This window comes from Podarcis filfolensis, assembly GCF_964270895.1.
Source record: "Podarcis filfolensis genome assembly, chromosome: 15".
NCBI lineage: Eukaryota > Metazoa > Chordata > Lepidosauria > Squamata > Lacertidae > Podarcis > Podarcis filfolensis.
Window position 1 is genome coordinate 44,358,398 of NC_139618.1, and position 27,214 is coordinate 44,385,611.

General features: G+C 45.7%; 2 protein-coding genes and 1 long non-coding RNA gene across 13 annotated transcripts in view; 2 read left to right on the top strand and 1 right to left on the bottom strand.

The window, feature by feature from the left end:
- ADAM9 (ADAM metallopeptidase domain 9) overlaps positions 1–14,086 on the top strand; it is a 108,003-nt gene extending 93,917 nt beyond the window's left edge. The window contains exons 19-23 of one of the 2 annotated variants that reach the window (XR_014542092.1): positions 801–939; positions 7,653–7,752; positions 9,347–9,486; positions 11,289–12,566; positions 12,625–14,086. Coding sequence is in view for 1 of the 2 variants with exons in the window: in XM_083588501.1 (XP_083444627.1) it covers positions 801–939; positions 7,653–7,752; positions 9,347–9,486; positions 11,289–11,370 (461 nt within the window). In the remaining variant the exon portion in view is untranslated. Of the gene's footprint in view, positions 1–800; positions 940–7,652; positions 7,753–9,346; positions 9,487–11,288 lie in introns of both variants that reach the window. The other variant, XM_083588501.1, reaches the window with a different exon arrangement.
- On the bottom strand, positions 8,273–14,828 carry LOC310750765. The gene is made up of 2 exons (XR_014542248.1): positions 14,699–14,828; positions 8,273–8,518 (listed from the first exon to the last, which is right to left on the bottom strand). It is a non-coding gene; the product is annotated as an uncharacterized lncRNA (long non-coding RNA).
- Positions 14,829–14,903: 75 nt separating this feature from the next.
- The window catches only part of LOC310750423 (disintegrin and metalloproteinase domain-containing protein 2-like), an 85,203-nt gene continuing 72,892 nt past the window's right edge, over positions 14,904–27,214 (top strand). For 9 of the 10 annotated variants that reach the window (XM_083588528.1, XM_083588522.1, XM_083588529.1 and 6 more), the window contains exons 1-3: positions 14,904–15,025; positions 17,963–18,042; positions 20,616–20,677. In XM_083588528.1, coding sequence (XP_083444654.1) covers positions 14,971–15,025; positions 17,963–18,042; positions 20,616–20,677 — 197 coding nt within the window. In that variant the 5' untranslated portion in view covers positions 14,904–14,970. Of the gene's footprint in view, positions 15,026–15,621; positions 15,737–17,962; positions 18,043–20,615; positions 20,678–27,214 lie in introns of those variants that run through there. The other variant, XM_083588527.1, reaches the window with a different exon arrangement.

Below are 27,214 nucleotides of genomic sequence, written 5' to 3' on the forward strand. Positions count from 1 at the left end.
ATGGATGTTGTTTGCTTGTTGATACATTGAATCTGGAGCTTCATGTTGAAGGCAACATGACAGGTTACAAAAAGAAATAGCAGAGAGGGATGCAACACGGACGCCAACACCAAAAGCTAACACAATAGAGCCTTTCCCGACTCCCTTGCTGTAAGGAAGCCTGGTTTCAAACCAGCACTTTCCCTCTATTCTCCCTCCCATGCCATAGCCACTGCTCTTGGGCAAGCTGTCTTCTCTCTTGCCTCCCTCCCTGCTCTTTGTAATGGGGCACTGCAAATCTACATTTTGATTATATGGGAGAAAAGCAGAGTCAGTAGTCTAGTCAGAGATGGTAGCCAGCGTGGTAAACTGCAGCTGTTGTACAACAACAAGCATAATCCTCCCTGACCATAGGTCATAGTGGTTGGAGCTAATGGGAGTTGTAGTCGAGTACACTTGGAGGGCACCACCGTGGCCATCCCTGGAGTCAGTTGTGCTCAGGAAAAAGTAAGCTTGCCCTGCCTTTCCATGTTCTGCCCAATGGGAAGAAAGGGTACTGAGATTACCAACAGGTCCATAAGAACCCAGCTACTTTAAATGACCGATACTAATCTTGTTATGTGCATTATACGCATTTGTAAACTGCTTTGGATTTTGAAAAGAGCAGAGGTTGAAACTGTTGACTGATTTAACAAGCTCACAGCATTCCTTTTCTCCCTCAATGGGGTTGAGGAAGTTTGTAATTCCCACCCTGCAGAAAGGTAACCATTGTTCCTGTTGTTGCTAATTTTCTTTCTTTGTTTATTCTCTCTCTCTTTCAGATGTGGATAATACCACAAGAAACTGGCTGCTGGCATTCTTCTGCCTGATTCTCCCTCTCCTGTTGCTTTTGCTCTTCACTTACCTTGCGAGGAATCAGTTGGTGTCATCCTTAATGCCGTTGATAGAGGCTTGTTGTGGGTAAGTATTTTCTGTCCGCCCCCCTGCTGTGTGGAAAGCTGACTAGGAATTCTCTGGCAGAACAAAGGCATTTAAAGGCTCTGTGTGCAGCACTGGTGCCAGGCCCGGTCCACTGGTGAGGCAAGGTGAGGTGCCTGCCTTGAGCAGTAGAAGCCTAAGAGGCAGCGGCTGCCTGCAACAGTGCTGGTTTGCAGCAAGATCTCATGAGATCTCACTGAAATTTCCGAGATCTCGCACAGCACACAAGATCCTGTGATATCTCACTGGAAGTCAGTGCCCCTGCCAGCTCTTTGTGGATGCCGCTTCGCAACACAGGTAAAAGAGGAGCACTGGCAGCAAGTGTGTGTGTGTTTGTGTGTGTGTGTTACATTCCCAAAATTGGATGTGTCCCTCTGCCAGGGGCATTGTGTATTCTGCAAAATAGGGAAGAATTGGTTTTTCTAGAACCAACTGAACACCAGCCAGTTCCCCCTAGTTTGCCAGCCCTGTTTTGTTCTCTACACGCTGTCAGAAAACAATTGGAGAAGTCAGACAAGGTCAAGTATTTCAGTGTTGCTTACTCTGAATGACAGTGACTCCCCAGTGTTTCAGGTAGGAGCCTTCCCTGGAAATTTTGCAGGCAAAGCATGGGATTGACTCTTAAATTTACAGATTTTCTCTAAGAAATTCTTGGTATGGCTGAATCGTGGAATTGCTATACAAGCGTCTGCATAGAAAAGTCACATCCAGTGTGTTCTGTTCACTTAGAGAACAATTGCAAGACTCCGCAAAGTGTTCTCTGTAATGCCACCACACACAAACCTGAGACATTCGATCAGGGGTCACCATCCCTTTTGGACCAGTGGGCATATTTGGAATTTTGAGAAAGTGCTGTGGGCGCCATCACAAATGACTGCCAGGGGGTTTGGAGCATGGCACAAAATGGCTGCCACGGTGTGTGTACTGGCACCCCACCCTCGCACACTTAATCCTGGGGTTAAGTGAAATTTGGGTATGTTACAGGTTGCCTGTTCAGTGTAGAACAAGCTGAGCCAACAGGAACTAGCAAGGAAGAATCTTGTGCATTGTGGAATTTTGAGGGGGTATTTATTGAGATCTTTCATAGGTAGCAGAGGAGGCACAGGAAGGGATGCTAGTGCCTGCAGGCCAGAGAATTACTCTGTCAAGGTTAGTGCAGGTGAAGGATTAATCAACTTCCATGATCACACCATCCTCACTGTGGGCATAGAGTGTGGAACGTGGTTTCTTGCATTCTGTACCATTTGGTGGGGGCAGGAATAACATCACTCTGTTTAGCTTATGCCAGATTGGACCTTTGTTAGTTAGGGGAAGTGGGGCTGATTGATACAGAAAAATTCAATCTCATATTTTAATGAGTAAAATAATAAAATTTTTGGCTTGATGCATGACATAACTAATCAATATTATAATAGCAATCATAAGAACCGTTAAAGGTAGAAGATAATGAGAATTATTATTATTTATTATTTATACCCCGCCCATCTGGCTGGGCCTCCCCACCACTCTGGGCAGCTTCCATAGAAACCAAAAATACAGTAAAATATCACACGTTAAAAACTTCCCTGAAAAAGGGCTGCCTTAAGATGTCTTCTGAATGTCAGGTAGTTGTTTATCGCTTTGACATCTGCTGGAAGGGCGTTCCACAGGGCGGGCGCCACTACCGAGAAGGCCCTCTGCCTGGTTCCCTGTAGCTTTGCTTCTCGCAATGAGGGAACCGCCAGAAGGCCCTCGGCACTGGACCTCAGCATCCGGGCAGAATGATGGGGGTGGAGACGCTCCTTCAGGTATACTGGACCGAGGCCATTTAGGGCTTTAAAGGTCAGCACCAACACTTTGAATTGTGCTCGGAAACGTACTGGGAGCCAATGTAGGTCTTTCAAGACCAGTGTTATATGGTCTCGGCGGCCGCCCCCAGTCACCAGTCTAGCTGCCGCATTCTGGATTAGTTGTAGTTTCCGAGTCACCTTCAAAGGTAGCCCCACATAGAGTGCATTGCAGTAGTCCAAGCAGGAGATAACCAGAGCATGCACCACTCTGGCGAGACAGTCCGCAGGCAGATAAGGTCTCAGCCTATGTACCAGATGGAGCTGGTAAACAGCTGCCCTGGACACAGATTTGACCTGTGCCTCCATGGACAGCGGTGAGTCCAAAATGACTCCCAGGCTGCGCACCTGGTCCTTCAGGGGCACAGTTACCCCATTCAGGACCAGGGAATCCTCCACACCTGCCCGCCTCCTGTCCCCCAAAAACAGTACTTCTGTCTTGTCAGGATTCAACCTCAATCTGTTAGCCGCCATCCATCCTCCAACCGCCTCCAGACACTCACACAGGACCTTCACCGCCTTCACTGGTTCTGATTTAAAAGAGAGGTAGAGCTGGGTATCATCCGCATACTGATGAACACCCAGCCCAAACCTCCTGATGATCTCTCCCAGCGGCTGCATGTAAATGTTGAAAAGCATGGGGTAGAGGACAGAACCCTGAGGCACCCCACAAGTGAGAGCCCAGGGGTCTGAACACTCATCCCCCACCACCACTTTCTGAACACGGCCCAGGAGGAAGGAGCGGAATATAGAATCATAGAATCATAGAGTTGGAAGAGCCCACAAGGGCCATCGAGTTCAACCCCCTGCCAAGCAGGAAACACCATCAGAGCACTCCTGACATATGGTTGTCAAGCCTCTGCTTAAAGACCTCCAAAGAAGGAGACTCCACCACACTCCTTGGCAGCAAATTCCACTGTCAAACAGCTCTTACTGTCAGGAAGTTCTTCCTAATGTTTAGGTGGAATCTTCTTTCTTGTAGTTTGGATCCATTGCTCCGTGTCCGCTTCTCTGGAGCAGCAGAAAACAACCTTTCTCCCTCCTCTATGTGACATCCTTTTATATATTTGAACATGGCTATCATATCACCCCTTAACCTCCTCTTCTCCAGGCTAAACATGCCCAGCTCCCTTAGCCGTTCCTCATAAGGCATCGTTTCCAGGCCTTTGACCATTTTGATTGCCCTCCTCTGGACACGTTCCAGTTTGTCAGTGTCCTTCTTGAACTGTGGTGCCCAGAACTGGACACAGTACTCCAGGTGAGGTCTGACCAGAGCAGAATACAGTGGCACTATTACTTCCCTTGATCTAGATACTATACTCCATATATAATGACTTGAGTAAAAAATGGGTTTTGTATCATTCAGCCCCACCAATGCGGCACTTCGATACAAAGCATAAATTGTATGAGAATGGTAATTATTTGCAAAAAATTATGAAAAAACAGTTTTTATTGTGAGAGGTCATAATCAGCCTTACAATTTGTTGCTTAAAATCTAAATTATATATCAAAACTTACAGTGTTTCACACATATCATAGACTTTATGGCAGGTTTTCTTAACAAAGCATCAAAATTTATATTAATCTTTCCTCAAACACCTATCCATTAAAAAGAAAACTTTGGAAAAACTTAAAAAGTGTAAGAACTTACATTAGTCAAAAAATAGTAATATTGTTGTTTTTTTGTTGTTGTTAATACCCTGCCCATCTGGCTGGGTTTCCCCAGCCACTCTGGGCGGCTTCCAAAAAAGATTAAAAACACAATAAAATATCAGTCAGTAAAAACTTCCCTAAACAGGGCTGCCTTCAGAAGTCTTCTAAATGTCAGATAGTTGTTTATCTCTTTGACATCTGATGGGACGGCGTTCCACAGGGCGGGCGCCACTACTGAAAAGGCCCTCTGCCTGGTTCCTTGTAACTTGGCTTCTCGCAGTGAGGGAACCACCAGAAGGCCCTCGGTGCTGGACCTCATTATCTGGGCTGAACGATGGGGGTGGAGACGCTCCTTCAGGTATACAGGACCGAGGCCATTTAGGGCCTTAAAGGTCAACACCAACACTTTGAATTGTGCTCGGAAACGTACTGGGAGCAAATGTAGATCTTTCAAAACCGGTGTTATGTGGTCTCGGTGACTGCTCCCAGTCACCAGTCTGCATACACCACTCTGACGAGACAGTCCACGGGCAGGTAGGGCCTCAGCATGCGTACCAGATGGAGCTGGTAGACAGCCGCCCTGGACACAGAATTGACCTGTGCCTCCATGGACAGCTGTGAGTCCAAATGACTCCCAGGCAGCACACCTGCTCCTTCAGGGGCACAGTTGCCCCATTCAGGACCAGAGAGTCCCCCACACCCGCCCGCCCCCTGTCCACCAAGAACACTACTTCTGTCTTCTCAGGATTCAACCTCAATCTGTTAGCCGCCATCCATCCTCCAACCATCCCCAGGCACTCACACAGGACCTTCACTGCCCTCACTGGTTCTGATTTAAAAGAGAGGTAGAGCTGGGTGTCACCCACGTATTGATGAACACCCAGCCCAACCCCCATGATGATCTCGTGCAGTGGCTTCATGTTAAAAAGCATGGGGGAAGAGGACGGAACCCTAAGGCACCCCACAAGTGAGAGCCCAGGGGTTTGAACACTCATCCCGCAACACCACTTTCTGGACATAGCCCAGGAGGAAGGAGCGGAACCATTGTATAGCGGTGCCCCCAGCTCCCAGCTCCTCTAGATGGTCCAGAAGGATGTTATGGTCGATGGTGTCAAAAGCCGCTGAGAGATCCAGCAGAACTAGGAAACAGCTTTCACCTTTGTCCCTAGCCCACCGGAGATCATCGACCAGCGTGACCAAGGCAGTTTTAGTCCCATGATGAGGCCTGAATCCCAACTGGAAGGGATCCTAATGGTCTGCATCTTCCAGGCGTGCCTGGAGTTGTTGAGCAACCACCCGCTCAATCACCTTGCTGAAGAATGGAAGATTTGACACTGGACAATAGTTTACCATATTGGCCAGGTCTAAAGATGTTTTTTTGAGAAGCGGTTTAATGACTGCCTCTTTCAGCAGGTCTGGGAAGGCTCTATCGCAGAGGGAAGCATACACCACCCCGCAGAGCCCATTGCCCAGCCCTTCCAAGCTCCCTATTATTAGCCAGGATGGGCAGGGATCAAGGAGACAGGTGGTCAGTTTCACTCGTCCAATCCTCGGAGGTAACAGATTGGAATTGATCCCATATAACATGACTAGACAGGACTCCAGCACTCTTCCGCCCTGGCCCTGCTCCCATGGTGGAGTCTACCCTTTGGGAAATTTGGTTTTGGCAACGGCAAAACAACATTCTTGGAATCAACACTTGCCTTATCTTCTACAATGGGGAAGACAAACATACAAGATCCTGTTTTTTTCCTGAGATATGACACTTGATAATCGGTCATATTATATTTAGAAATGACTTTGGCCACGTAGTAAACAAGTTTTTTCTTTTCAAATTTATTGACTTTAGAGATTTCATGCAAACTTGTATATTGGGGCACTATTGTACACTAGCGGGGCACTTTTATATGTATCAATGTGCCCCGCGTCTTAGTGTATCAAAGTGCCCCAACAGGCATTTAAAAAAAAACTAACAATTATTAATAAAACCACGTGTAATCCTGATTACTGAGTTGAATAACTTATAGTACCTTTGGTATTTTTAAATCTTAACTAAACGATGTAAAACAGTGTTGGAACACTTTTACATTTCACGTAATTTTTTAGTTGGCCATGCAAAAAACACACCTACTCTCGTCAAACACCAACGGCTAATTGGTGGGCGGTGCGGTTGTAACTGTTGTACTCACACATGTATAGACATGTTTTAGTGATGTGGCAACACGAATAACATTTCTTGATATTGAAATATTGTTGGTGCATCAATGTGCCCCGTGCATCAATGTGCCCCTCTTTCCCCTAATTGTGTAAGGTTTGTGCCAGTTTAAATAAATGCCTCTGTAATTAAGGGTTTGTTACCATCCTCAGAAACTATGCTCTCTCTCCCTCCCCACCTTCCCTTGGAGAATGATCTAGAAAGGGGATCTTTGAGGAATGCGGCTCTTGCTTAAACGGCTTCTCTGTATCACAGGAATAGGGTGCATGACCCTTCTCTCCCCCACTCCTGGCAGACCAGGTTTGCCAGGCAAGAGGGGCAACTGACCTAGTAATCACCAATGGCACAATTACACCAGGTGACTGGTTCCACTGCTGGGAATCAGCTGCTCATTGGGACTTACATGGCTCTGGGCATTCAGCTGCAAACCCATTTTGGCTCAGCTGCATCTTTACCTGGCAGATACATTTGTTTTGCATAAACCAGTTTGGTTTGCATGTTTGAAGCTGAAGCTGATATCCAAGTTCTTGCTTGAATATTTCCAGACATAGCTTACCAATCATGGGAATCTACTTGGATCAGGTCAAATCATTATTTTGTTCTGTGAACCATGAACCACCCTGAGATCTTATGATGAATGGTGGTATATAAATCTAATTGATAAATTAGGGTTGCCATATGTCCTCTTTTTCCAGGACACATACTCTTTTACATGAGTATGTAAAATGAGAGTCGTCATAGTGATCCATAATAAAAGGGGAAGTCGGCAAATGTGTCCTCTTCTTTGCTCTTCAAAATTATGTCAACCCTACTATTATTATTATTATTATTATTATTATTATTAGAAAGCTATGGATCCCAAATTTGGTGTGGAAATTTTGCCACAGGCAGAACTGCAAATGAACAACTTGGGCTATGTAAAGAATGCTCTATATGAGTATAGCAAGGTGTCTACAGGCCTGCATAGGATGTCATCAATCAATCTGTGTTGTTTTATTTAGGCGTTTCAGAAGAAGGTCAGACAATAGGACGCAGGAGTCTGTACATGCTTCCTACCCACCAAACATTCCCTATTCTACAAGGGACATGTCGGCTCCTATGGTAAGAGCTTTCCTGATCTTGACTAGTGGTGGGGCTTGGAAGAATAAAGTGGTGGAAGGCCACTTAGAATGGACAGGAGCCATAGCTGCACTACAAATACGTACCAGCAATGGATGTGGTTCAGGGGAGGCAGGGCTATGAGGAAAGGGCCCTGCCCCACCAACCTCAGCCAGCTCCCACATGCCAGCCTTTTTCCTTGCATCTGGTCCAGAGGGAAGAGGCCCTGGCTGACAGCTTCCTCTTTCTCAGTGTTGCCCTTGTAGAACTCAGCAGGCAGGAGAAAGTTGGGGGAAACACTGGAATTCGTTGGCTCTGCCTGCCATTGGCTCTGGCCTCTCTGCTTTCTGCCCCGGTCCAAATAGTGGCTGGTGTGGTTCTCCCATCCCACCCCCACCTCTACCTCAATATTGGGAATTGTTACACAGTGAGAATCTGGAGAATTTTCTATTGGGGAATCCCTTACATGCTATCAGCTAAGAATTCCCAGCTTCCTTAACAAACTACGGCCCCCAGGATTCTCTGGGAGAAGGAAGCCAAGTGCTTTAATGAGAGAAGCCTGATAATCTGAGTGTGGGGGCAGGATGACATTGGATAGTGGTCCTTCCTCATCTGGTGTGTTTGAGATGTCAGCATGGCTTGCAGATGAAAACATCTGGAGGGGGTCACATTGCAGAATGCTGTCCTTCAGGCAGAATAATGTGAAGCAGCTTGGACAAATCATAATCTTGAGCTGGGATATAATTTTACTTCAAGACGGGGCCTGGGCCTGTTATGGAAGGAAAGGGAGTTTTTGAAAAACACAGGAGAGGATCCACACACAGCCTTGGGAAGTGGGTCAGAACAAGGTGGAGGAAAATGACACAGAAAATACTTGGGACTATAGGAAGCTGGTCCATCTATTCCAAGTTTTATCCCTTAATGGCTTGGGGCCAGTTCACTTGTGGGATCGCCTTATGCTCTACTGCTTTGGTCTGTGGAACTGGCTCTGTTTCAGGTGCCACAGAACACTCCTTCTGCAGTTGTAAGGAATCAGTCTTTTAGTGTGGCAGCACCTAACCATGGACACCAGGCAGGCATGTTTGCTGTACTCTTTCTGGCACCTACTTAAAACATTTTTGTTTAGGCAAGCCTATCTAGATTGCAAGATATTGACCTGTTGTTTTTTAAAAAAATTACTGTTAATTTTAATTGTATTCACATAGTTGTTTTTATTGATAATTTTTTATTGATCATCTTGTGAACTGCTTAGAGGTCCTACTACAGTCATTTGGTATACAGTGGTACCTCGGGTTACATATGTTTCAGGTTACATACGCTTCAGGTTACATACTCCGCTAACCCGTAAATAGTGCTTCAGGTTAAGAACTTTGCTTCAGGATGAGAACAGATGACACTCAGGGCGGGCCGCACCCACCGCACCCCCCTTCCTCCGCCAGTGCCACAGCTGTAACGCTTGCTGTGTTTTACTGAAGGACTCTGAAAATGAAGTTTGTGTCTATTTCTGGGTACCATCAACTCATGCCACTGAACAGAATCCTCACTAGTGAACTTTATATTTTAAAAACAACCTTTGCTTACACTGGTTTCCTTGCAGAGCACACAAGCAAACAGATACCCTGTGCCAGCTTACACAGCTAATCTGCAACCGTATTGTGACACTTATCACTACACTTCTCCCCTTCCCTCTCCGGCAGCCATGGGGCCATCTATGGAGCAGCACTGCATCCCAATGAGGTTGGTAACGGCAATGCAGAGAAAGTCACAGCTTGTGGTCCTGGGTTATAGTTTTTCTTGTGTGAGAGCTAGAAGCAGCTCAAGGGGCTGGGCTTGGAGCAGAGTTCCAATCCTGATTCAGCTTCAAAGCTCACTGTGCCACCCTAGGCCAGTCAATTAACTCTCTGCATAATCTTGTAAGGTTATGAGGATCAAAAGGCATCACTCCATATAAGTTGCCCGGGGTTCCTTTGGAGGAAGGAATCAATATAATTGTGATCAATAATAATAAATATAGTTTGTTTGCACATTGTTTAGTTCAGATGTAATGATATTAGGTCTGATAAAGCATGATTAGGTTGTATTGTGTCCACACACAATTGTGTCCATGCACCCCTGCCCTGGTCCAACTCCCATCATTGCTGCCCACACTGGCTGTGGTTGATGAGAGTTGTAGTCCACCTGTGTGTCATCTATCTGTCTCAGGAGATAAGTGAGTACGCCTCCAAGGGTTAGGTCAAATCACATTATTTTCGCTGCATTAGCAGCACCAAAGAGACCTCTCTGAGGTGCAAGCTTGGGCAGTGTGTATGGAGGTCCTGGGCTGCCCAGATGACAAGACCCCCCTCTCGGCCTTTCTGATGTGGACCAAAGGAAAGCCGAGCAATACATTTGGCCCAGCTGGGCTGCAGGAGTTGCCCAAAGGAGGCATATAAGATGCCATCCAACTGCCTTAGGGACTCCACTCTGAATTTGTGTAGAGCTTACTCTTAGCCTTTTGTTCTTCTGAAGATGTTCCACAATGCAGCGTAGGCTTGGGATCAAAGTGGTTCTTCTCCTAGGTGGGCTTCTTTCGCAGGTGGATGAGGCCCATCTGCCCCTCATTTCTCTCTACAGCATAAATCCTCTCTTGAAGATTAAACCCACTATTGGTCTTGTCTGCTCAATCCGCTGGAGCCTGTCTTCACAGGCAGCAGAAGACCTTAACTCACCAAAGGTCTGAGACCCACTGGCTACCCTCACCTGGTTTAGCTGGCCAATTGAAGCTGTTTCCCAGGGGAGTGGCTGCTGTCACATGCTGACAGTTTCTAGGAGCCACAGGTGAGAGCTGAGTGGGGTCAAAGATGGACAAACTACCCCAGAAGGAGCATGACGTGTCTCTCACCAGAGGTTCTTTTGTTGTTTAGTCGTCTTAGTCTCCATGACCCCATGAACCAGAGCATGCCTTGGAAACTCTTTCTTTCTTCTCAAAGCTTCTCCTTTTTTATGTCCATGGCGTTTTCTTGGCAAAATACTGGAGTGGATTGCCAGTTCCTTCTCCAGGTGGATCACATTTAGTCTAAACTCTCGGCTATGATCTGTCCGTCTTGGGTGGCCCTGCACGGCATGGCTCACAGCTTCTTGGAGTTATTCAAGCCCCTTTGCCACAACAAGGCAGTGATCCATGAAGGGGACCAGAGGTTCTACACCTCCCCTAACACCTCATACACTCCTGTAGTCCACAAACTTATGGAGAAACACACTTCTCCCATCCCTGAATCAGCACTTGGGGAAAATGAATGCTGGGAACATGTACACTTCTCCCATCCCTGAATCAGCACTTGGGGAAAATGAATGCTGGGAACATGTTTCATGCATATTTATTTAAACCAGCCTCCCACAACCTGGGGTCCTTTGGATGCTTTGGACTACAACTCCTATCAGCCCCAGCCAGCACTGCCTGGAGGGCACCAATTTGGGGAAGGCTGATTCAAACAGAATTGATGAAAAGGCAGGTAAGTCAACAAACAGGCTGACATTTGACCCTTCGTCCTTTGTTGCAGGCCTCCACCCCCTGTGCTGAAGACTGCAAAAACTCAGGAACCAATTTACCCTTCTCGACCTGCACCACTGCCTCCTGTATAAAACTGCCGGTTTTTCCTTCACAACCCACCCTGTTCACAGAGCCAGAGCCGCGTCTTGCATAAAGTGGCCCTTGAAACCTTTTGTTTCCCCCCAGCACTGGCTAAGAAACAGAACAAAATGCAATACCAAGGAATGTAAACTTAACAAGCAAATACCTCTACCAAAGCTCCGGGAACTGAAACCACTGGGCCTGTGAAAACTCTGTGCTGCGGTTGGGCTACATTGCTGGAGAAGTGGGTCACTTTCTGGGTGTTAACTGTACTTCCCCCTTTTTAGGGTTATATTTAATCATACATGGTATGTGGGTTCCCCCTCCCGGGCTGTTTTTATAGAGAAAAAACATTAAGTGAAGACAGACATAACATTATTAGAGATAGTAGGAAATCAATTAGGATCAATTAGGAAATGTTACTGTTTTTAATCTAAATCTATATTTTTCAAAAAGACTCATATCTTGAAGAAAGGCAGTTCTGCATTTGCAACAGAGACCAGCTTATGGTTAGCAATGAATGGTGGAACTTATGATGTCCCCCAGAAGCCCACCTCCAAAATCTGGATCAATTTTGTGCTTGTAAAAAATTCTGCTTTAAAAAAATGACTAAGACTAGCAATGGACATATATAAGCTTGTATGTTGCACTTTTAAAAACAGAAACAGGCAGCCTGAAGCATGGCAGCTGAACTGAGTCATTCAACTGCAAAGCTGAGAAGAAGCCAAGCTCACACTATGATTGAGTTTTCTTTTTAAATGTTACATTTGTCTTCACCTATAGTCAGGCAAGACATTTTGGCACCTGAGGCAGACCCCAAAATACCACTCCCCTCCCCGCCAGGGAAGAAGGGGTGAGGGAAGATCTACGTCAGGAACAAGGTGGGAGGAAAGATCCACATCAGAATCTGCTCCCCCAGTGGATCCTGCTGCCCGAGGTGGCTGCTTTACTTGCCTCATGGGTGGGCCATCCCAACCTGTAGTTGTGTAGAGGCAGGTGTTAAGAATTGCAGTTCAAATTAGACCAGCACATTTCTATGAACAACAATAGCTTCAGGTTGTTATGTGTGGGAACCTGTACACAAAAAGTCAAAACTCATGTTGGACTGAAGTTTGTTATTTGTGTGCACGTAACTAAAAGGCACAAGGTGGAAACACCAAGAAAAATTCCAATTGGTGGAGGAACCCCCCCCCCCCGATTGAGTTCAGTGAGACATACTTCCAGATAAAAGTGTCTAGGATGGCAGCCACACAGCACCATCCTAGACACATTTATCTGGAAGTAAGCCAACTGGGATTTACTCCCTGGTAGGTGAGTGTAGGATTGCAGCCTTAATCTACTTATTGCGAGAAGATGAAATGTATTGTTAGCATGTTTATATGTTTTAATAGTGTGTCTCTATGTTTATTATTAACACATTTTAAAACATAGACAGTTTGAACTGTGTGCTGGCTGACACTAAACTGTAGATAATAATAATAAAAAATGATGTTAGGAAAGTTTTACTTAACAATTTTAGGTTAAGGAATAATTTTTTCTAATTTACCACTAATGGTTATTCAAAACAAAGGTACGAGAAAGTCACTTTTTGGGGACTAGGCTGGGGAGTGGGCTGCTCACAGTTCACAAAGCACTTATATTTAGCTCTCATGAATTTTCTTGAGTCCAAGTATTCTAGCTTTTAAAGTAAAAACAAAACGCAGAGAGATGCTTGAGTATGTGATGGCAAAAGCACAGATTCAATGTATGTTGATTCATACATCTTTGGTATCTGTCTACCAAAACATCTCTGTGGGCTAGTGCAGAGATGCCACAGGTTCTTCCACCATCACCAGCAATCCTGCTGCTTCTACAGTTTGGCATTTGTCAGACTCAGGAAGATGCTATGCAGATACTGCTAATGACATGCAAATTAGTGGCAACTCTTCCATCTAGTTCGAGTGATGTATTTCCAATGTGGCCTTCAGACACGCATGCAAGCTACTACTAAGAGCTGCTGATGTTTCTCATTTGTGTGTGTGTGTTTGCTGTTGGGAATGTGATCATAACTGCTGACTGCATATTAACCTGCAAAGTCAGTATGCACTTTCCAGCTACTTTGCACACACTTCAACTCAGCACACTTGCTGCAACATCTTTAGTGTGAGAGCACCAGCCTTGGTGCAAAATCCATTTTTATTTAAACCCATTGAAACTGTTATGAGCACTTTAAACCCTAGCAGCCTGCTGAAGAATTCTGTATACTGTACGTATATTTCATCACTTTTTCTTTTTTATGTTGCTTTTCGTGTCAGTCAGGATGTTTACATTGGCTAAATCTTGTTGGATTGAATTGCATCAATCTTTGCACCGTTGATTAAGCCAGATTTTTTAAAGATGTACCTGCTAAAGAGATTATTTTAGACTGGGAGCTGTAGATTAAGATTAGCTGAGGTGGCAGGATTTCCCTGTGTGCTATGCTTAGATAGTATATTGTTCATAGACTCATAGAATTTCATAATGTGCAAGGACCATTACAGACACGTCTGCTACAATAGCTTCAGAAAATGAAACACTTTGTATTAAATTATGCTAAGAATTATTCCCACATGGCGGCAAATATTCAGCATATGCTTGTTTGGTAAATTTCTTCATAATTCTCGCCAAAAAAGAAGTCTTTAACAGTGTTTGCATATATTCTTATATAAATATATGTCTGCAGTTGCAATAATAAAATACTTGAACTATTGTGGTCTCCCCGATATTTGCAAAACTGTATACTTACCAATAATTTTTTATTGTTCTGGTCTGGAAACCAGCTACAAATTTGCTGGTGGATGGGAAAGGTTGGTTCTTTGACACAATCCTACTCAATAACATATACACATTTCATGTGTGCTCAAAACACTTTATTGGTATATAGTGGTACCTCAGGTTAAGAACTTAATTCATTCTGGAGGTCCGTTCTTAACCTGAAACTGTTTTTAACCTGAGGTACCACTTTAGCTAATGGGGCCTCCCGCTGCTGCACTGGACGAGTAGAGAAGGTCTGGACTTGGCACCAGGAGGACCCAGTCGCCATCTTCCCCAATAAGAGTGTAGCTATTCGGTCTAAATGGGAATATCTATCTATCTATCTGCTTTGTGTGCGTGATGCTTCCCAGTTGGGGTGGTACTCCTAGTTGGTTTTATTATGAACATTTATACGCCATGCAAAAGTTCTTGGGGTGGCTTACAATAATAAAATGCTGAAATATTACTGTTTAGCTGCCCCTCTTGCATCCGGGCGCCCTTGAATGGGCACGGGAGTCAACCCCACGGAACTCGAGTCAAGGAAGAAGACGCGTGTCGGGTGGTCACCTGCTCTCTTTTGACATGGGCCCCGCGGCGTCGGCCCGCATTCTTGCAGGTTGGGGTTGGCAGAAAAGACCCGTGTGCGCGAGCGAGGGGAAGGAACCTCCAAGCCCAGCTGGGCCCCGACGCTTCGCCCTCCGAGCCGGAGGATTCCTGGCCCTCCTCCCCAAGGAACTGGCCTGGGCGCGCGCGCGACGTTCGACAGCCGCCGCGCGGCTCTCCGTTCCAGGCGAGACCGTTAGAGCGAAGCGGAGAGGGCGCTGGACAGCCGCGTCGCCATGAAGCTGTTGGCGGCGGCGGCGGCGGCGCTGCTCCTCTTCGCCGCGGGCCTCGGTGAGTGAAGGCCCGTCCGGCGCGGGCGGGCTCCCTCACAACCCGCCCCGTCCCCCTACCCGGACTGGCAGCGGTTCTCCCACGATCTTTATTTGTGGGACAAGCCCAAGTAGCGTCTGAACCAGGCAGCCTTTATCAAGTTAGGGGCCTCCAGGCGTCGCTGGACTACAGCTTCCACCATCCCTGTCCTCTAGGCTGCTAGCTAGGGAATGGTGGGAGTTGTAGTCCAGAAACACCTGGGGACCCCGGGTTGAGAAAGGCCCGAGCACCTAGCTGTCTATCATAAAATGAATACGCTGCCTGATGGTTTGAAAACCCTCAATGCGGTTTACAAAAAGATAACACTGCTTTAAAACATACAAAAGTTAAAATACTGAAACGGATTGCCTCAGCTTTCCAAGCGTCTCTGAGCAGGAACGCTTTGTGCAGGCGCCTGCTTGATCTCGAGAGGAAAGGATCAGGAGCTGAGCAAGATGTGGGCCCAAGCCGACCCGTCAAAGCGGCCCCCTGGGCACAAGTGGGGCAAGGCCTTGATCTTGGCCTGGGAGCAGATCAGCGGCCAGTGCCGATCTCTGAGCGCAGGCCTCCCTCCTGTCGGCAATCGCGTTGCAGAATTCTGCCCTCACTGCAGCTTCCAGCTCAGTCCCGAGGGAAGCCCCACGCAGAACACATCCTAATAGAGATGGGTACAGCAGACGGTTTAAGGCAGATGTGGGTATCCAGTTGTCAGATTACTATCTAGGAAGAGGTGTCGACCTCAGTGTGGAGGAAATGTCCTTTAAAATCTGGCTCTGCCTTGAAACATAGGAACCTAGGAAGCTGCCTTAACAGAGTCAAACCATTGGTCCATCTAGTTCAGTATTGTCCACACTGACTGGCAGCAACTCTTCAGGATTTCAGGCAAGAATCTCTCCCAATCCTACCTGGATATGTCAGGGATTAAAACTACCCCTGACCCAGGACCCTTCTCCCTTAAGCACTTAGAAGTAGCACTTAGTAAAGGTAAAGTGGACCCCTGACCATTAGGTCCACTCGTGGCTGACTCTGGGGTTGCGGCGCTCATCTCGCTTTACTGGTCGAGGGAGCCAGCGTACAGCTTCCAGGTCATGTGGCCAGCATGACTATGCCGCTTCTGGCGAACCAGAGCAGCGCATGGAAATGCCATTTACCTTCCCGCCGGAGCGGTACCTTTTTATCTACTTGCACTTTGTCATGCTTTCAAACTGCTAGGTTGGCAGGAGCAGGGGCCGAGCAACAGGAGCTCACCCCGTTGCGGGGATTCAAACAGCCAACCTTCTGATCGGCAAGCCCTAGGCTCTGTGGTTTAACCCACAGCGCCACCCACGTCCCATAGAAGTAGTACTTAAAATAGTGCAAATATGGTATCTCACACCAATACAATCAGCCCATTTTCGTTCTTCCTGCTCACCAAGCTGTTGCAGGAAGTTAACCTCATATATTTGAGGTGGGAAAGTTCTGGGAGGAAAGTATTTGTCAAAATAAAAGCAATCTCAAACTGTCTCAAAATGTCCAGAGCTGATGCTGCTCAGTCTTCTCATGGGCGATGATATTAATGTACTGCTCAAACCTCTAAGTTCTCTTTTAATAGTCGCTCATAATGAGATACTAGAAGAAGTTGTAGGGTGCATCTCTGACAAATTAGTACAATAAAATATGGCAAATAGCACTTGTGGGAAAATTGACTAATGAATAAAATTGGCATAAGGTTTGAAACATAAATACCGTATTTTTCGCTCTATAAGACGCACCAGACCACAAGACGCACCTAGTTTTTGGAGAAGGAAAACAAGAAAAAAAAATCTCAGAAGCCAGAACAGCAAGAGGGATCGCTGCGCAGTGAAAGTAGCAATTCCTCTTGCTGTTCTGGCTTCTGGGATAGCTGCACAGCCTGCCTTCGCTCCATAAGACGCGGACACATTTCCCCTTACTTTTTAGGAGGGAAAAAGTAAGTCTTATAGAGCAAAAAATACGGTACTCTTGTAACAGATTGGTACAGCTTTTTATGCATATGACTAGAAATGAAAACAGTCTAAAACTTTTTGGTTAATGGACTGTTTATTGCTTTCTATAAAAATGGTAGTCGGGGATAAGAACTTATTGTTTTATTTGGATGTTATTTTGGATGTATTACCTTCTGGCTTAGGGTGGGATATTTTATTACTCGTCTACAATGTCATTATATGTTGTAAGAATTTAATAAATGGGGGGATAGAAGAAAGAAGAAAGGTACAGATAAAGGCACAAGAGTTTGTCTTTCCTAGATCTCTATTTGGTTAGCAATCCTAATTTATATGATGTCAATGTATATAGAATTTCTTAAGAGAGGCATTCCCCTGTTCCCAGGTGATGCACATAGAGACCTATAAGCTCAGCTAACTAACCAGGCTAGGCTCTTTGTTCGCTTGCTCAATGTATATTCATTAAGGAAAAACCATAATCATATGCTAATAGGGTGATGTAGCCTAGGATAGGAGAAGTTGCCACAGTTTATGCATATGCATTGCCTTAGGAGATAACAGAAATGTATATTAAGCCCCCCCCCCTTTAGGGGTTGGGCGCAGACTTTGGAGTTTATTCCTCTGCTGCCTATTTTGCTGGCTTGCAAAATAAAACCCTTTGTTTTCCTCTTTTGCTGCTTGAGTTTTTCTTTCAGCCCCAAACATTGATTTTTGCAACACAAGCAGGCTGCAATCTAATCTCCAGACTGATTTGTTGTGGATGTAACCTGCCACATATCATTAAGGGTGTTTCTAGACTCACTGTTTTCAGGTGGGATTCAGCCACTTCCCAGCAAATTCAGAATGTGCAACTGAATGTGATTGGATGTAATTCTTAGGTGTCTTAAGGTGCTGTGACATTTGTGCCTTGTAGAAATTAAATAGCGATTAACTTCTTAGCATTCTTCTTTTTCTCCAGATTGTCAAACCTTTTTGCATATCACTTATCCAAAGAAAATTCCATCCAACATGACTGAAGATGGTCTAGGTCCAGATGAGGTATTTGGAATTAAGAAACATACTTATTCAAAAGTTTGTGCTATGGAGTGAACGCCTACTCAGTGGATGATATTTTGCACAGTGATTTCCCAAGCTTGCTGACGCATGCTTTTCTCCAAGTTAAAACTGGAGGCATATTTGACTCTAGCATTTGAAAAGGTTCCTTTAAAAGTTTGAGGCGGAGGGCTCCACCTCCACTGCTTTTGTGTGAGTCACTTTTGTGAGTTTGTCTCCTGACAAGCAGGGCTTATCTGCCCCCCCCCCATCATATTTTATTCAAGTTGGCACCTGTGGCCTTGCGTAAGGGAACTCTTCCCACCCACCCAGAGAATTTCAAGCAGCCATAGAGGGATTGCCATCCACCTGTTCCATCATCATACAAACCCCTGAGATGAAGAGTGTTATCAACATGACCATTTTCATTGTATTCACGATGCTGTCTGTGGTTTAGAGGAAGCATAACACTTGTTGGTCTCTTCCAAATGTTTCTGGCAAGTTAGAGCAATCTATCCCATATGCCCAAAGTCAAAGGGAGGGGTTCTTAATTCATCTGACATCAGCTGACGCACAGTGTAAATTAATAATGCAGAGTCTTCTTCAGTAAAAGAATGAAAGCTTTACTGAGTTAAAATAAATTTGTTTGTAAACACATGGGAAAGCATGCTTAAACCAAAGCGTTCTTAAACCAAGGCATACTTTCCCATAGCAGCGGGGGACTCAATTTACAAATGGAACACACTCAACAGGAAGCGAAACATATTCTGCTTCCAAGGCAAAGTTCACAAACCAAAACACCTACTTCTGGGTTTGCAGCATTCTTAAGACTTCCGGAACGGATTAAGTTCGTAAACCAAGGTACCACTGTATTTATTTAGCAAATGAATGTGACCACACATTTTCATTCTGAGTGACAGGAGGCTGTTGTGCTTTGAATGCAACTTTTCCTTTTCAGATTTTTTTGTTGGGTATGGTAGACTTCAGGAGATTGCACTGTGGGATTCTTTTCCCACTTTGCTGTTCCTGACTCATTGTGAGTGGATTTAGAAAACGGTTACCCTTGTACTTGTGACAATGATACCCATGAGCAACTGAGTTGAAGCACCAGAAAATGGGGAGTTTCATTTCCTTCCAGTCAAATCTCCCCCCCATTGGCTTCTCTGGGCCCCAGACACAGGCAAGAAACATCATTTAGTTGAGCAAGGCTGAAATCCTAACCCCACTTACCTTGGAGTAAGTGCCACTGAATTAATTGGATTTACTTTTGAGTAGATATAGTGAGGGTTGTGTTGCAAGTTGTTTTACATTAAGAAGTTAAACAGAGTCTTGCTAGGTTTCCCACAGGGGTCAACTAGATACCTCTGGGAAACCCACAAACGTGTGCATGTTCCACACCTGAGGTCCTCCAGGTGAGTGAATGAGCAGAGATCCTCAGGTACAGCTATGTGTGCACTCTACAGTTGTGCATAAGAATCTTTGGGTCAGAGCAAACATTATTAAATATCATTTAAGAATGATAGTTTCCCCTTTCCCCCATCATAATCACTGCTGCTGTTTTGTTTAGCAGCATTTTCACTCTCTCACCTGTTGCAGGAGCCCCACATGTCCGTGTACTCTTTGCAGGGATCCTTTTTTTAATCAAAGTATTAATTAGACCTGGAACCAGAGATCTGACTGGCTATTTCAAATCAATGTGCTATTACTTCTCCTTTCTGCCTGTTCTCTCTCCTAGTTTTTTAGCAGGCTTCTCAACCTGGCTTCCTTATTCCTCAGGAGATCCCCATTTAAGCCTGAGCTGCCTTGATTTCTGTTTCAGAAGTTGAGCGCCAGCCCCACTCTCTGCCAAGCAGTAGGAAGATTCCAGGGGTTCACCCAGGGTCTATGGTCCTCTGGAGAATTGAAGAGGCTGTGGAGTTGTAACTTTAAAAGCTATGGTTTATTCACCTATTTACACCTTCCGTCTGCATGGAGAGAGTCCAGATCTTATAGCTTGGTCATTTTAAGAGGAGCTTGTCCCCTACAGCAGTGCAGCACTAGAGTCCAGTGCATCTCTCCCAGCCAGCCTGCCCAGGATGGATCTCTCTTTTCATTCTCCCCAACTTCTTCTTCCCAGCACTCCTTGCTTTCAAGACTCTCTTTTCCTGTCACTTTACAGCCAGTTACTCTGGCAACCTTCCATCTGCCCAGGCCAAAGATTCCTCTCAGGACCTTTTGCTATCCCAGGTGAAGCTTTGGCTGGGAAAGGAAGTTTAGCTTGTATTTTTCCACTGGCCTGCAATCTTCCCTTCAATACTCCAGCTAATCAAAACCCCACCATTTATTTCTAGGGTTTAGCCCTCTGCCCCCACTCCCGCAAATGCCTTCTGAGGCCCCTGCCTCCTTCTTTCATCAATGAAACTTATTTTCTTTCCCTGGGTCCTGAACTGCCTCTCTGAAAGATAAAGAGGCTCAGCCAATCACTGCCATAGCTTTTCTGCCATCATCAAATACATTCCAATAGAGACTGTTCATTTCATTTGTAAAAATACTGTTTCTACATACCCTTCTGACTGATTGTTTTGTTTTGAATTGTCCAGAGCACACAGACTTACATGATTACAATAAAAAAGAAGACGTACACAATTCACCTGCAGCAACAGTAAGTGACTCCCTATTCTTAACCCTTTGGCTTATGGAAAGGCTGTAGCATGTGCTGTGCATGGAGAAGGTCCCAAGTTCAGTCTCCAGTGTCTCTAGACAGAGACCCCCGTCTGAAACCCTGGAGAGCCATGGCTTGGCTTAGTGTGACATGTGAGCCAGGCCACTTACTAATCTGCACCTGATTTTGATTTCAGTAGTCCATAATGGCTAGCTCCAGAAGGTGATCAGATTGGGCCTTTCCTAGTCCACTACCACCTCAACAGGGCCACCAGTCTTATTTTGCTCAGAACTGTCCAGAAGGTCATAGGCAGCATGAGAATTCTCAGTTTACGCATCATGCCTGCGCTAGATAAAAGTGCCCCACAAAGTATTTATTTGTTCATTTCTTAGGAAGCATCTTACCTAAACTGTTCAGCAGCAAGCTCCTGGAATGGCTTACAAGGGGTTAAAGAAGCCCAATAGTAGTAGTAGTAGTAGTAGTAGTAGTAGTAGTAGCAATAACACAATAAAAAAATGGCAACACTTACATAACAATGCAACTTCCAAAGAAAACAGCATGGTAGAAAAAATTCCAGCAATGATTAAAAATGAATGAATCTAAAAGGCCTGTGGCACTAAAATTAGTGAAGGGTTGAACGCCATGAGAGAGGCAGGAACATCTCCTTCTTTTTAAATCTAAGGGCTTATCCACACTTAAATTTTGCCCTGTTCTTTCCAGGCTGTGCTTTAAATATCCACCTCTGAGTGTGTTCAAGGAGAGGTGTGGCTTTCCCTGCTAAAACGTGCTCTTTTAGGCCGGAAGGTTTGAGGCCTAGTTCTCCAACTGTCACTCCTCATTGGAGTGACACTCCTCCAACTGTCACTTCCTTATTGAGAATGCCTGCCGGAAGGAGAAAATGAGGTGCAAAGAGCCAGAAGACCATTATTGAGACTCACAATTCCTCTAAAACAAAGAATCGGCAGAGAGCCAACGCCATCTGCCCTGGCTCAGAAATAGAGTGGGTTGAGGAAACCGAGAAAACGGAGCAAATAGAACAAACAGTGAGTAACAACGTTGGGGGAACCTCACCCCCCCTTAAGGAGGATGTCAATGACCCGACCCCCCTCCTCCCAGAAAAAGCTAATCCGTCCAAGAGGGCAAGAGCAGGAGCAGGAGGGATTCCTCCCACTCCTAACGCTGACCCACCCATGCCTCTAGAACAGGATATCAGAGGAGCCTGCTTTCAACCAATTCGGGATACACACCCCTACCAAGAGATTTGCATGTTGTCTGCAGAAACTATGGTTCTGGTTCTCCAAAGACTGAATGAAATCCTCACCAAAATAGTTAACATTGAGAAACAATTGGATACTAGTTCCTCCCCTTTAAATGCCCAAGGGCTTAAAAGGATGATAAGAAATGACTTTGTTAACAACTCACCAACTCAAACTATGGATGAAGTGAGGTCCTGTCAAGTCTTGCAAACGAGCCAGATAATGCTTGATAAAGCTCCTGAATTACCATTACCGAAATGTAGATCTAGAAAATTTCCACTTCCTGCCTACCTTGAGAAACACCATGCGCCTATTTATGACCTTTAGGTCATCAACCCTCCCATCTCGACTCATGGAGATAAAGGATACCCTATGGTGGTTCCATTCTCTCCGCCCAGTGAGGGTATTTAAGGACGAAACTAGGAGGCAATTGGTCCCTTGCATAGAGTCAAAGCTAATGCGGATAACTTCCGGTCAGCGCCAGCAACTGTAATGGCGGATTTCCTCCGATCTCCGGAGGAAATCTGCTTCGTGGAGCCAGGGTTCTACCGCTACGGCGAAGCGGGGACCCGAAAAAAATCACAGGCAGGGAAGCCTGTGAACTGAAGGCTCGGCGGGCTCCATTTGCGTCCCCCCCCCCCGCTGCAAAGGAGCCTTTTTAAAGGCTCCGGAACATACCGGGGGTGAGCGGCGCGGAGCTGAGAGCTGTCTACCCGTCTCCGCGAAGCGAAGCCGCATGCCATGGTTGGAGAGCGCTGACTTCTTCCTTTGAAATTTGGACTAAAAGTAACAACCCGTGAGTATTATGGAAATTGGATACTAAAAATCGCCTTTTTTGATTCGGCACGAGCGGGGAAGGCGCAAAGAGGAAGTCCGTCTCCCCCTTTTGTAAACATTTTAAAGCAAGGACTAGATAACTAAGGTTGAAAAGAACATCTTCTTCGTGGGAAGTCAAAAGTAACTAATTTTACGTTTTGGCAGTATAAGTGAATGTGCTGTAGGATAAGAATTAATTCTGAAAGTGGATTGCTACCCCTCCCCCAGGACCCGGGAGCGATCCGCGAGGGAGCCTGTTGGAGAGACTTAAAAGACTTTGACAGCTGTCAAATTAGCTGTCAAAGCTGAGAGGGAAAAAAAAGAGAGAGAACTTTGTTTCTATTGCCTCGGCTGGTCACATTTGTTACATTTAGGTAACAAATTGTCGAAAATCAAGGAAAATAAAGGACTTTTGGATTTACAACTGGAAGGAATACTAAGTAACCAGTACTCCCCTAGAGGGGGCTCTGGGACATTACAGAATGGCTGTAAGTGGAAAAATACAGACGGCACTTGAGAAGATCTTTCATAGCCTGGGAAAACTGCATGAACAAAGCATTGTTTTGTCTAAAAATGTCATAATATTGAATGAAAAAGCAAGCAAACCTGTGGAAATTGGAAGGGACTTGACTCAAGTCTCTGTACCAGAACAAAAAGACTGTGCCCTTGAACTAAAAACTCTTGCAGCTGAACAAGAAAAGGAATTTGAGAAATTTGAAGAAGCTACATATGACAACTTAGAGGGAAAGGAAGGAGGAGCTATAATGCAGCAGAGGATTAAAGAAAGAAGCAAAAAACAAGATCTGGATTACAATCATAAATATGGAGACCTGGCAGGCCAGAGGCCTGTAAAGATGGACTTAAAGGGAAAGACAAATTTGACCAAAGTGGAAGCAGGAGTTTCTGGGACATTTGGACTTAAAAGAAGTAAAAAACAAGATTTGGATTACAATTTTAAATATGGTGGCCTGGCAGGAAGAAGTATGGACCTTATGGGGACAGAGCTTCTCCGAGATCTGGTGTTCAACACAAAGGACTATCAAAAAAACCGGCAGAGAGGAAAGGAGAGAGACTTAAGGGCCTCGGATGTGAGATCACCAGGCTGATACCAGATGGATTGATGGACAGTGGTTGGAGATTGAAACTGGGAAAAGCGGGGAGTGGGGTTTTGGCTATCCAAAGGCGGTATAAATATATTCTTTTTTTTTTCTTTCTTGTAAATAATCTGTTTTGCTATTTTAGATTAAAATGGGGAAATCGTGAAATGGAATTGGGGTCGACTTTAGAAAAAGGTATTAAGAATAAGATTTGATGTATTAAGATTGAGATTTATGTTAAAATTGGTTAAACAAAAAGGATTTAAATATAATAAGGTAAAATTTGGGGATAGGAACTTGTTGAACTAAAAATTGAATTGGAATACAAGAAGAGGAGATGTGGGGAAGTCAAGGAAAAATGTTATTGAAAGGCATATGTTTGTTTTGGGTTGTTTTTTTTTGTGTGTTTTGTTTTTCCTTAAACTTTTTGAAAACTTTAATAAATATTTAAAAAAAAAAAAAAGCTAATGCGGATAAAGGAAACCAAGCTCAACACTAGAAATACTAATTGCCCGAAGGAAGAAAAGAACTTTGTAAGCCTAGAATTACAAGACCTGAAGAAGAGGCTAATGAGTATAAAGACTGAGATTTCTATCCAAAATATAAGGACAGTAGAGCCTAGAGCACAATATTTAAAGACGTCCAACAGCTCTTTATCCCATAGAAAGACATCAGTGCAACTCCCTGTTCCCTTTTCAAACGACACCAAATTAGATGAGGAATTTGGCGCCTCCGACATTTCTATGGCAACAACACCTAAAGAACTCTATGTTGCTGACAATCTGGAGATATCCAGCACCAAATCTACATCTGGACCTTTGCCTAATGTTCCAAAAACTTATCAGAATGATCAGCCTTCTCTACTGTACTCCTGGCGAGACAGGATGGACAGATCTTTCGAATTCGAATCTGGCTCTTTGTTGGCCAGTGATCCACATTTTATAACACATACCTCATTAATACTTCCACAGCCACAGATAGAACCAACAATCCTCCAATTAACCCAGGAGGGAGAGGGGGATTGACAGTTAATGAAACACCATGGGACTGTCCCCCCCGCTTGGGGTGCGGTTGGTTGGGTTTTATCTTCTAGGGATACTTACCCTATCAGACCTCCACCTCTTTCCCATACCATTTTGACCCAGGAGTCCTGGCCCAAGGATGACTTGTTATTGAGGGGATGTTACCCATCTATTGGGGAGGCTAGTATGGGATCTGGGATTTCCACAATTGAAGGGCTAGGGAGGAATGGCAGTGGGGCTAGATATCTCTATCGGCGAAGGGTTTCGAGATGCAGTGATCCTCGAACCCCTTCCAATCTACGCCCCATCCCAAGGGATGAGGGTAGGGAGAGCAAGGATTACACACCTCCATCATTGGTGCTGTGCAATGCTTGGCAGGGGGTTGGACTCGATGGCCCTTGTGGTCTCTTCCAACTCCATGATTCTATGATTCTAGGTCCATAGGCAACAAAACCGCCACCATGCGTGACTTTTTTGTCTCGCAGGGGATTGACCTGGCTTGCGTGACAGAGATCTGGGTACGGGAAGGCGAAGTAGTCTCCCTACATGAGATAACACCCCCAGGTTTCTCTGTCCTCCATCAATCGCGGACTGTGGGTCGGGGGGGAGGAGTAGCGTTGTTATTCCGGGAGGATTGCTCTTTCAGAGCTCTGCCATCACCGGTGATCTCCGGCATTGAATGTGTTGGTCTCGTGTGGGGCACCAAGGAGAGCTTGGCTGTCTGGCTGGTGTACCGACCACCCAGCACACCTGCAGCCACCCTGTCAGACCTGCTGGAGGTGGTGGCGGGCTGGGCCTTGGAATTCCCAAACCTACTGGTTTTGGGAGACTTCAATGTCCATGCCGATGCCGCTCCCTCCTCACAGGCTCTGGACCTAGTGACTTCCATGGCAACACTAGGGCTCTCCCAGTTTGTTTTGGGCCCCACTCATCAAGCAGGCCACACGCTAGATCTGTCTTTGGGGCTGGCATAGATGTGATCATGCTCTCCGCTGTGGAAGTGCCATGGTCTGATCACTACGCTCTGAAAGCCAAGATTGACTTCCCGCTCCTCCCCGGCTCGGGTGGCGAACCTATTTGGGCTCGTCCGCGAAAACTGATGGATCCTGATAGATTCCAACAAGGCTTGCGGAACCCTGCTCCTCCTGGCGACTCATTAGATGACCTTGTTGAGGACTGGAATAACCGGCTCTTGGCAGCCATTGATGAGATCATGCCTAAGCGCCCTCTGCGACCCCGTCGAAACCGGGCACCTTGGTTTACTGAGGAGCTCCGGAAAATGAAGCGGGATCTCAGACGGCTAGAGTGAGTATGGCGACGGACTCGTGACGGAGCCTCAAGAACATCTTATAGGACGCTTATGAAAGCCTATGAGATGGCTATGAAAGCTGCTAAGAAATCTTACTTTGCAGCTTCCATTGCATCCGCTAGCTCTCGCCCGGCACAACTTTTTAGAATAATTAGGTCAATAACGTCCTTAGGAGGACAACCAAATTGAAGCACAAATTCGACCCACAACTGTGAGGCATTCGCGAGCTTTTTTGCGGAGAAAGTCCTGTTGCTCCGCCGTGACCTCCCTGCCAATTTAGATACAGTGACTGAATTGGAGGCCCCTCGACTGACTTCAGGTCCAGTGTTGGACCATTTCGATTGGATACTCCCTACTGATGTGGATAGATTCCTCCAAGTTGGTAGGCCCACCACCTGCCTCCTTGATCCGTGCCCGTCTTGGCTGATTAGGGAGTGTCCAGATGTTGCGCGGACCCCCCTGGTTGAAATTATCAAGACACGGGGATATTCCCAGGGGAACTGAAGGAAGCAGTGGTGTGTCCACTCTTAAAGAAAACTTCATTAGATCCCTTAGGCCTATCCAATTACCGCCCAGTTTCAAATCTTCCATACCTGGGTAAGGTAATTGAGAGAGCGGTTGCTGAACAGCTTGGTAGGTTTCTGGAGGAAACATCGGCATTAGATCCATTTCAGTCCAGTTTCCATCCTGGTTTTGGGACGGAGATGGCTCTGGTTGCCCTAACAGATGATCTCTGTAGACAACTGGATCGAGGTGGGTCAAGACTGCTGATCCTTTTAGATTTGTCAGCAGCCTTTGACATGGTTAATCATGATCTTCTGGACCACCGCCTCGCAGACGTGGGGATACAGGGCATAGCCCGTAACTGGTTGTGCTCTTTTATCTCTGGTCGGGGACAGAGGGTGGCACAAGGGAGGGAAATGTCGTCACGCCACTCCTTGGTGTGTGGAGTGCCACAGGGCGCAATTCTCTCCCCGATGCTTTTTAACATCTTTATGCGCCCCCCTGCCCAGATTATCCGGAGCTTTGGGCTGGGC